This window comes from Guillardia theta (assembly GCF_000315625.1).
Source record: "Guillardia theta CCMP2712 unplaced genomic scaffold GUITHscaffold_179, whole genome shotgun sequence".
Classification (NCBI taxonomy): domain Eukaryota; class Cryptophyceae; order Pyrenomonadales; family Geminigeraceae; genus Guillardia; species Guillardia theta.
The window spans coordinates 78636-89283 of NW_005434497.1; the positions used below are offsets into that span (position 1 = coordinate 78636).

The 10648-nt window shown below is 51.2% G+C and overlaps 1 protein-coding gene across 1 annotated transcript; it reads right to left on the reverse strand.

Moving 5' to 3' along the window:
* Positions 1–928: 928 nt before the first annotated feature.
* On the reverse strand, positions 929–9812 carry GUITHDRAFT_166461 (hypothetical protein; the record flags this gene model as incomplete). The annotated part of the gene is made up of 41 exons (XM_005820384.1): positions 9801–9812; positions 8515–9458; positions 8403–8470; positions 8263–8333; positions 8184–8214; positions 8059–8136; positions 7947–8011; positions 7735–7893; positions 7598–7655; positions 7489–7551; positions 7362–7443; positions 6748–6807; positions 6535–6596; positions 6423–6481; positions 6283–6376; positions 6162–6234; positions 6050–6113; positions 5924–5996; positions 5796–5875; positions 5641–5749; positions 4816–4860; positions 4720–4753; positions 4558–4637; positions 4433–4516; positions 4238–4346; positions 4073–4126; positions 3973–4029; positions 3741–3875; positions 3595–3695; positions 3446–3552; positions 3297–3340; positions 3017–3165; positions 2893–2957; positions 2701–2849; positions 2525–2618; positions 2240–2478; positions 1555–1660; positions 1452–1510; positions 1358–1404; positions 1016–1073; positions 929–943 (listed from the first exon to the last, which is right to left on the reverse strand). Exons 25-41 carry the CDS (start codon positions 4286–4288, stop codon positions 929–931), a joined length of 1530 nt encoding a protein of 509 aa, XP_005820441.1. The 5' UTR covers positions 4289–4346; positions 4433–4516; positions 4558–4637; positions 4720–4753; positions 4816–4860; positions 5641–5749; positions 5796–5875; positions 5924–5996; positions 6050–6113; positions 6162–6234; positions 6283–6376; positions 6423–6481; positions 6535–6596; positions 6748–6807; positions 7362–7443; positions 7489–7551; positions 7598–7655; positions 7735–7893; positions 7947–8011; positions 8059–8136; positions 8184–8214; positions 8263–8333; positions 8403–8470; positions 8515–9458; positions 9801–9812.
* Between the last annotated feature and the right edge of the window lie 836 nt (positions 9813–10648).

The window sequence follows — 10648 nt, forward strand, 5'->3', positions numbered from 1 at the left end:
CCTCCTCCTCATCCTCTGACCATCCCCTTCCTCCTCCTCTGTCCTCCCCCTTCCTCATCCTCTTACCATCCCCTTCCTCCTCCTCTGTCCTCCCTCCCACCTCCTCCTCATCCTCTGACCATCCCCTTCCTCCTCCTCTGTCCTCCCTCCCACCCCCCTCCTCATCCTCTGACCGCCCCTTGCTTCCCCTCCCTTTCCTCATCCTCTGTTCGTTAACTTCACCTGCCCTCGTCCTTTTTCAATCCACTTTCCCTTTTCTCTCTCTTTCATTGATCAACTGGTTTCATTGCTCCTCTTCGCCCGATACGCTCCTCCTTTCTTCTCATTCCCCTTCCCACCCTTTCCTCCTCCTCCTCCTTTCCTTGTGCCTCCTCCATCTCCTCGCTTCTACTCTCCTCGATCCTCCCCAGCCCTCTTCCTCCTTCCTATCCTCCCCCTCTACCTCCCTCCGCTTCCTCCTCCCTCTCCCTCTCCTCCCTCTCCTCCTACTCATGCATGTCTGACCGAGAGCAGGGGAGCACCTGGGGAGTGCTGCTGCTCGACACGCTGCTGGACGGCAGGGCCCTCAGGGTAAGACGTAGTGGGGCATGCGACTTGTTCTGACTTGAGTCGATCAGGACGAGGACGTGGAGAAAGTTGCTCAGATAGCGAAGCTGTCGGACAGCGTCCGATCAAGACTTGCGGCACATGCGGGAGATTGAGGGGAGAGGGGAGGAGGAGCGAGCACGGGGAAGGGAGGATGGTGGAAAGGGAAGAGGAGGAGGAGTGTAAGGGAGGAGGGGAGGATGTGAGATAGAGAGGTTGGGGAGAGGAGGAGAGGGTAAAGAGGGAAGGAGGAGGAGGTGGAGGAGATAATGAGAGAAAGACGATGGTAGTCGATTTGGAAAGAGAAGTTACGAGCATATGAACAATCTGATCTTGTCGTTTTTCACAACATGTCAATCTGCAACAACATGTCACTCGAAGACTGTGAGCAGGTCTCCCTTCCTGGCTCCATCGGGCGGATCCTAGCCACCTCTTCCAGGAAGATGTCGAACTTATCCTCAATCTCCTTCCTGAGCTGCGACTTCAGCCTGGTTCCAGCACAAGAGGACGACAAGGAGGGAGGCGGAAAGAGGCAGGTGAAGCGGGAGGGAGAAGAGTGCAGAAAATCGATGCGAGCATGTGCTGCTGCTGCACCTGCTGCTAGGGAGGAGCACGAGGCACGAGGCAGGATAGAGGATAGAGGATAGAAGAGATGAAGTGATTGGGTTGCGGAGAACAGAGACAGAGTAACGAAGACAAGAGCAGGAGAAGAACGCAAAACAGGTGGAGGAAGGGAGAGGGGTGGTTGCCAGGGCAGGAGGAGGGGTCTCACTGCATATCGGCTATCCCTTGCATGTCTTGTCTCAGCATCCTGGTCAGCTACATCCTCCGTCATGCACCCAGCAGCAAGCAGGGCAACCACATACCGCAGCCTCCTCCTCCTCCTCCTCCTCCTCCTCCTCCTCCTTCCGCTCCTCTACCCATCCTGTCGCCTCCCGTCATGCAGATCGGGAGCAGGAGAAGGATCACCGTGGTACTTGTCTACCAGCGCCTCCATCCACAAGGCAGTCACGTCCCTGCTCCTCAGAGCCGCCATGATCTCAGCGAAGGAGAAAACGTCCCTCTCCTTCTCTCCCTTCACGAGGTCGAGCAGGAGAAAAATCTGAGCAAGGAGGGTGAGGGGAGATGGGAAGAGCGTGATGATAGAGGAGGATGAGAACCAGGACGAGGACGAGGACGAGATGAACAAGGGGGAGGAGGAGGAGAAGAAGAAGGAAAAGGAGGAGGAGGAGGTCGTGGTGGTGAGTCCGAGTCCGAGTCCGAGGACGAGGACGAGGACGAGATGAACAAGGTGGAAGAAGGTGAGGGAAGAGGGGCAAGAAGAGGGGAAGGAGGTCAGGGAGGAAGAGAACGAAGAGGAGGAGGGAGGGACCTGGTCAAGATCGCTCAGATCATATCTCGTTAATCTTCGTGCTTCTTCGTCATCCGAGAACATTCTGCCCCTGCTTTCTCCATGAGTTCCTCCTCCTCCCTTCCCCTTCATCTCACAGAGCCAGTTGTCTGTTCCTCCTCCTCATCCTCCTCATCGTCCTGATGTAGACAGCTTCTGCTCCTCTCTTCGCCTGCAGCCCCTGGTTACCTTCTCCCTCCCTCCCTTCCCTCTCCTTGCTCTCCTCCCTCCCTCCCTTCCCTCTCCTTGCTCTCCTCCCTCCACCTGACTAGAGAGCGGGAGGTTCGCAAATTCCGCCAAGTCGGAGAGCTGCATTTCGTGACGAGATTTGTTGACTTGCTCGAGGCTCTTGAGGAGAAGCCAGACGATGATGTTGAACGACATGTAGAACATGATGATGAGGAAGGGAAGACACAGCACAAGAGCTGAGTATGGGTTGACGCCCATCAGTTCGAAGATACTCCACCCGCTCCTGATCATCTCGAACATGTTCACGAAGGATGCTGCACATGCTCTCATCAGGGAGGGAGTTAGAAGAAGATTGAGCACCTCCGAATGTTGAGAACTGTTGGAGCGAGGTTCCGAAGAGGATCATGCTCATTTCAGCGAACCCGATGACGAGGAAAAGCATGAGGACGATGTACTGTCATCAAGATCATCGTCATCGTCATCGTCATCGTCATCTCCATCAGCAGCATGATCATCAGCAGCAGCAAGGGCAACACCTGGGCAAGAGTTCCCATGGACTGCAGCATGACGTCAAAGAGGACGGAGGTACTGAGGTTGATCCGAGAGAAGGAGAGGAGCTTGAGGCTTGCGGAGAGGAAGTGAAGGCCGCTGAAGATGTTGTACGCCCGGTACATCTCATGGACGTCTGCGGTGCTAGTGAGTAGAGGAGGGGAGGAGACTGAAGGTACGATCGAAGTCAATCAGCTGCCCGTTGCTGAGGGTGATGGAGGTTGAAGAGAAGACCAAGTTGTTCCTGCAAGACATGAAAGGGTTCACAAGATCAGGTTGACAAGGTGAGATTGACTATCGGACCTGACCCCGTCTGATATGATTGCGATCCAGAGAAAGACGGAAACGAGGAGGAAGAGGAGTTGGGTTAACGAAAGAAGCATGCCCGTGCTTTGCAGCGGCTGCAGGAAATTCCTGTGCTCCTTTGCCAGGGACAGGTAGTACCTGGGTCCCTGCAGTATCAACATGTAGGCTTGCAGGTGATATTTGTCTACCAGCCGCGATCCAGGAGGTAGAGGAAGGCAACGACGAGGAAAGCCAACTCTGCTCCCATCCTCGCTTGCCCTCTGCTGCCATTATAGACCTTCGCAGGAAGAGTGTAGGAGTCGTAGGAGGGGATGAAAAGCCCTGTGAATGGAGATCATAGGGGAACTATATCACATCGGACAGCAACTAAACCACAACATGCAGCAGTATTCTGAAGAGTATCTGACACAAGATCGCCAGAGCAACCTGTGTTGTCGAAGATAATCTTCATGTTTATCTTGCAGTAGAGGGCAACGTTGGGGTTGTACACCACGAAGTCAAGTCTGTACCACGAAGTTCCCTGATTGATCCACCTGCCAACCCCTCACCCTCTCTCTCATTCATGCTCATCTCACCTCTCCTGCTTCAGCAACTTCAGCTGCGACTCCGATGCCTGCATGTCCAGCCCGAACATCTGGAAGTATCCGACCTCCTTCGATCCTAGGGTATCAATGCTCTGCAACTCGGGTCAAGACCCATCACTACTCCTCTCTCTGTGCACCTGATACACAAACTCCGTCTTGTTCGCTGCTCCCAGGAAAGGAGACTCGTCCACCGACCCCGCAAGACCCTCCGAGTATGTCCTGCCCGCGCAGCTCGGAGCGAATATGAGGTACTTCTTATCGGCAAACGGACACTGAAACAAGCTCTCAGTGACATCCGTCCAAGATACAGCTCCTCCTGCTCCTGCTCCTGCTCCTGCTCCTGCTCCTGCTCCTGCTCCTGCTCCTCACCGTCTCAAGTTTTGCTCTCCTCTGCGTCATTCGGAACCCTGACGTGAGTTTGTTGTGCTGCAGGAAACATTCAGTGGAGCCTCTTGACCTGCTCGGCTACCTGGAGGATCATGTTCCTTCTGGGGCTTGCTCTCGGCATGCCGTTCTCGTAGTTCTGCAGCAGTAGCGCGTCAGAGCAGAAGAGGGAGAGAGGGAGGGGAGGGGAGGGAGGGAGGGGAGGGGAGGGAGGGAGGGAGGGAGGGGAGGGAGGGAGGGAGAGATTCACCTCAACGTAGATGAGACTCTTGATGAAGAACTCGTGCCAGGACCAGAACATGTCCTCAGTTCGAATCTCAAGGAAGTTGTAGGAGTTGAGTGAGGTCGGGTCACGAAACCTGGAGGCAGATCAGCAGGGGAGAGTGGGAGGGGGGAGGGGGCAGGAAGGAGGATACGAAGAAGGAAGGGTAGGAGAGGAGCAAACCTGGAGAGGAAGTGTTTGCGCAGGGAGGCTTGCAGGCTTTGGTTGTCGATGGCGTTCTTCTGCAGGATGATGACGGCAGTGTACCTTTATCGTGTGAGGAGAGCAAGACAAGTCGAGGAGGCTACAGAATGATGTAGAGGAGGAAGAAGAAAAGCTCCCATGAAGTTCTTGAAACATCGCGTTTGTACCGCACAATCCTCAAGATCTGCCAGCAAGTCAACATTGCGTTTCACCTCTGCCTTCTCTTCTTTCCCTCCTCTCCTCCTCCTCCTCCACCTCCTCCTCACCTTCCCAACATCAACGAGTCTCGACTTGACATCCCTGTTCGATCCCTCAGCTGTTTGTTCAGACCAGCAACAACGCAAACCGTTGTGCTTCCTCACTCTCCTGCATCTCACGCTTTTTTCCGAGCCACTTCACATGACCACCTGTTGAAGCTGATCAGACCCCGCAATGTTGTCGCGTCAGGACAGCAAAGCAAGCAGTCCTCGGAAACCTCATCCTGCGCGCTCATGATTACTATCCTCCTCCAGCACCATCTCTTCCTCCTCTCCTCCTCTTCTCTTTTTCCCCTTTCCTCTGCTACAGTTCCTTTCCTTCTCCTCTACTCCTCGTCCTGTATTCCTCGTCCTCGTCCTCGTCCTCGTCCTCGTCCTCGTCCTCGTCTACTCCTCCCTGCCGCTTCGAAACTTGTGTCGGAGGGAGAAAGGTGAAGATCAAAAAATGGTGGAAAGGGGTAGAAAAATGCCTAAAGATAGGGGTAGGGGTGGTGGGGGACGACAATGTTACTAGCGGTCACTAGTAGTATGCCGGGGAGGAGGGGAGAAGAAGATGAGGAGAGAAGGAAGAGAAGAAGAGAAGAAGAGAAGAAGAGAACAAGAGAAGAAGAGAGTGAGGAGTCCAAGAGAAACATAACAAGAGAAGAAGAGAGGAGATGTGCAAGTGAGAAAGAGAAGAGGACGGGAGAGGAGGAGAGGAATAGAGCAGCGTAAAGAGAGGACGAGAAGTCAGCAGTATCTACATGAAGCATAGGGAGTGGGAGAACGCGCTAGTGCCGTAGGGAAGCATGTAGTGCAAGAGTTTGCTCTCCAAGTGTTAATCTGTCATTTATGACGATGATAAAGTGCCCAGACAAGCTCTTGTCACATTCTACTATATCGCTATACTAGTGTACAAATGAAACCTTCTTTCCCCTTGCACCCTCCCACCTTGCTTCACCTCTCGAGCAACAACCAGCGAAGCGCGAGTCAGTCGATGTACTTCCCATCCAGCGCACGCAAGCTTGTTCGTTCTCGCTCTCCTCCTTGACGTCGCTCTCTGATCAACCAGTAAGACAAACTTAGTCCTCACTGTCTCTCCCCACCTGTCGTCGACGAGGCTCTCGCCATCCGACCCGCTGTCGCAGCGTGAGCCCCAGCGAGCTTCCAGTTCTGCTGGAGTTGGCTGTAACAACAACATCAGTACAAGGCAATCGCAGCCGTCGGCTTTCACCGGAGGAGGAGAAGGAAGACGCATCCTCGGCCTGCCCCGCCCTGAGAGATCGCCCGGCGGACTCGGCGGAGCCCTGAGGAAGGGATCAGCGAGGCTGCGAGGGCACAGACGCCGGTGCTGCCGTACCGCAAGGGCGGGCTCTTGTTTCCAAGACGCTTGCTCTCCTTCGACAGGTCGGTCTCGTCTGTAACTGAAGCAGAGCAGTGAGCAGCAGGATAACAAGCTCCTCCTGCATCACCTGAAACCCCTGTGCTCGCATCTGTACTCTCCCCGGCCTCGGAAGCAGCCTCGGAAGCCGCTTCGGAAGCAGCCTGTGCGCACCAGAGGTCACGTCCAACGCCCCAGGCTGCACGTTCAACCTCTGATGCAGCCTCCGAAGCAGCCTCTTCAGTGTACACACTACTCTCCTCGGACTCGGAGAGCCAACCGCCCTCTCCAGAAGGAGGCGTCGCGCTGCATGGGGAGAGTGATTCAAGCGCTAAAAAGCAGGAGAGCAAACCTTTCACTCGTCTTATCGAGAGGTTCAGGTATTGTGATGCTCTGATACAGCGGCAAGCCCTGCAGATCGTCGTCTCAGTCTCACCCTGCAGAAGCGAAGGCCAGTCACACACCTGATAGTCCGCCGTTATTGAAACGTCGCCTGCGTTCGGATGTGGGGACCCTCCTTCACGATCTGCAGGCGACAAGGATGCCTCGCGATAAGAGGCTAAACTAGCAAGTCGAGATGATCTGGCTGCTGCATGGCGGGCTGAAAATAACGAATGCATACTACGTCTGGAGACAAAAGGCAGTGAGGAGGTTAGAGTTACGTCATCATCAGTCACCTTGCAACATCCGCATTCGAGCCACTTCCTGAGCTCGATCCACCAGTTCTTCTTCTGTACCTGAGCAGAAGCCTCAGTGATTCAACCAAACAAACCCTCGATTGTCTACCTTTCTCTCCAGTTGCCAGTCAACTGAGTTACATCTCTGGAGCACAAATAATTTACACAAGCCCGAGAATGGAGTTATTTCCACCTGTCACGTAGTCGCTGGATGATAGTTGCTGGCTGTACAATATGCTCATAACGAGGAGCATAATCACTCTAGAGCAGATGTCATAAACAAACTGAGATGAGAACTTCTGCGACAGTCACCTCGCTCAGTGGCGGGATTTCAGTTACATCATCATTCCAAGAAACTCTGTGGCATGCCATAAGAGGATGGAACGAAAATAAACTTGTGCAATGCATCAGATAAGTGAATGTTGCCGACAATACCGTTTCCTTTTCTTTGAACGAGGTTCAAGGGGAAATGGCCCACACCGTCTAATACCGGACTGGGAAACCAGAGAATCAGCAAAATTCAACGAAGCCCAGATAACATGTACATCGTTGCTCTGTGAGGCATCGCGTGACGTGGACGGAACTTCAAGATCCGCAAGGGAGCTACAGCTCACCTTCCATGCAAGTTAATTTCCAAGGCAGCGAGCACGCATCAGTTACCACACTAGAAGCATCCATGTCAATACTGCCTGTTGACTGAAAGCAGTTTGAGCGACACATAAATTAAGGAGGCATGGAAACCTGGAGGTCATCCAGGTCCACGCTGCCAGTCGACTGGACGTCGTCTAGAGTAACATTGCTCGCCTGCACTGGAGTCACAAAACGAGGGTGTTCGCCATCTGAAACGCACAGTTTCTGCTGTTGTGCCATCATCGCTCAAATGATCCATGCTGGAACCAAGCGCAAGCCTACCAAGACTTCAATGAGCTCAGTTTCAAAACAAAGGACTCCTGTCTGGATCAAGAAGAACTGATTTAGGTTTTTGACCTGTTTGCAGTCGTCGGGCTGCAAATTGGAGATCCTGCAACAGCGTCGCTGGAGCCATGGACTGATCCCAATCGATCCAGCAGAGGGGCTTTCAGAGCCGTAGACAGACTCTTTGGTGCCGCGGTGACCTCCGAAGGTAAGCAGTGAAGGACATACACCCTGAACGGACAACTTCAGCTTCACATAAATGCTTTTCGAGAGAATCCTCCAACCTGCTCGAGCCTCCAAACGTCAAGCTATCAGAATAACCAGTCCCATCACTGATTCGGACAGGAACCTGTGGCCCATGCTCAACCAACTGTGAAATATCTTCCAACTATCTACCTTGGGTTGAATTCTTTTACCACCAAGGAACGTCCCATGCGCGCTCCCACAATCAATTACAAAATACGAATGCAATCGCTGTAGCTGTGGGTCAAAATTGAAGAGTGATGCAAGGACAGACTGACTGGATGATGTACGATCAGTGCATGCAGACGGCTGGCAAACAGTTCAGCGAATGAATCTTCACGCACTTCACAATCCAACCTAATAGAAGGATGTTCTAAGCAGTACGTCACTCTTTCAGCAGATCTTCCAAGTGAAATGAATGATCTCGTCTACAAAAGAGAAAAGAAAAGAAAAGAAAGAATATTAACATACAGATAAGAACAGATTAGAAAAACAACCGAGTCAAAGGCGAACGAATTTAAGATTCTTCCAGCCTTGCTTACTTGTAATCGTGCAACTGTTGTTCCTGCAGCGGATTCAAAATCCTTCACTTGACTCTGAGTGTCTTACCAGGACCAGCCCAAAGAGGTAAATAGCCACGTACGTACTCAATTTCAGTTGCTGTCTCGACCATCGGGACGGAACAACAAGTAGTTAGACAAGCTTTTACACTCTCTAGTTCTCCAGTCAAAAGTTGGCAAGTCGATCAAAATTCAGACAAATCTGAATATTTTTGCAAGTTCTGCTTGAGTCAAGATGCTGTAACAAGAATGATTGAAATCAGATTCACTTTTGAACTTTCATATTTCTTTCGCCGTTTTTTGGCCTCAAGTACCCATGTCCTTCATGAATTTGTTTACAACCGAAAAATTCAGCCTGAAGGATGCCAAGAAAAAACAACCGCGGCCTTCGGCGTTTGTCTCTTTGAAGCTAGGTGAGTGTTTTTTTCAACAAATGATTCGGAGAATCGCTCAGTCGATTGCATGAAAAATTCAATTCCTAAACACAGGTAGATCAGAAACGAAGGCACAACAGTGCTGCTACATTGGTGAACGTATTAAGCACGTATCAGAGAGGCATTTGTGTGTAGCAGCACATCACTCGTTCTAGGTCATTGAAGCTATGCACTGAGAACGCTCTTCTTGGCAAGGCTCTTCAGGGACATGGAGTTTGTCAAACAGAATACAGTGACAACCCAGCATGATTCGACAAATACATTTGTCATGGCAAGATGACATCAAGCTACAACGCAAAAACTACCAAATAATGATCAAATGTATAGCAACAAACAGAAGGTATGATTTCATGAATTTTGAGTCGTGCATGTGTCAAATGACGTTTCTCACACAAATCAAAATCTATACATAGTGCAAAAGGAGGGAACAAATGAAAACTTTGAAAATCTGAATCTCGGTAATTCAATAGTAAATGAAGTGCGAGAAAAAGAGGTCAGCTTCCACAGCTTAGCCCAAGTTCTTATTGGGACTCTCGAAAGCCTGAAAGTCGCTAATGCCCTTGTCATAATCGAAGTAAGAAACTGAAAATTGCTGGGACTGATGAAACCCGCCAAGGCGTCATCTAAACGCATTCTAGTCTCGAACTTCCTAGATAATTACATATTCCATCATCAGTCATGGAATTTTAGTGAGGTGCGCTACAAAGCCTACCTTCGCCTTCCAACCACACAACAGGCCTGCACTAGACTGTACTCCCTCCAAGCTATCAAATTCTTTCTTCCACGGTACATCAAGATGCGTGATCTGACTCTTTGTCCTTTCTCCCTTCCCTCATTTTTCGCCTTGTCTCATGTTTCCTCTCGCCTCCTGCGCATCCTCTTCCTCCCCTCTCCTTCTCACATTTTGTCTCTCCTGCCGCAATGCAGCTCCCGAACCTGGGGAAGCTGACCACCCCCACCCTACCTTGCGACCCCCCCTTCTCAGCCCTTGTGCCTCGACCACCCTTCTAAACCCCCACCCTACCCCTTTCTTTCCATCCCGTGGCTAATATTTGTTGTTGTTCTTGCCTAGGTAGACAACCCCACACCCCCTCTTTTACCCAAGAACCACCCATGCAATTGTACTGAAACCCAACACTCTCTTGACACGAATAACCTAATCCCTACCACCCCCTACCCTTGTCCATGTTAACCCACCCCTTCTTCATGTAGGACACCTACCACCCCCTGGGTCTCCCCACCCATGCCTCGTCCAACAAGAGGTGGGAGACCCCTTCGCAGGGGAAACCCCTGCTAACAATAAAGTCCTTCACTTCGAATACCACCCACCCCTTTCCTCACACCCCACCCTGATTTTCTAATCATATTGTTAGGGGAGACTAACGCAGGGCCAAATTCAATTTCGCAAATCTTGAAATAATTCGTTACGTGAAACGGTTTGAAACATAAATATTTGTATTTTGTCAGTAAATTTTAACATCAAATATCCAATTTTACCCTCATTTTCTCCCATGACTAGGAGGGGGGATGAAATTCGGAAATTCGAACGCATCGATTGAAATTGAAATACAATTATCTTTTAGTTGGATTTCAATTTTCTTTTTCGACCTCGAGCGCATTTAACTTAAAATTAGTACCAGAATGAAATTGAATTTGGTCTGCGTTAGTCTCCCCTTACCCTCTTGAACTCCATGGACCCTACCCACAGCTCATCTTTACCCTACCCCCTGGAGCCGGGACTGCCTCCCC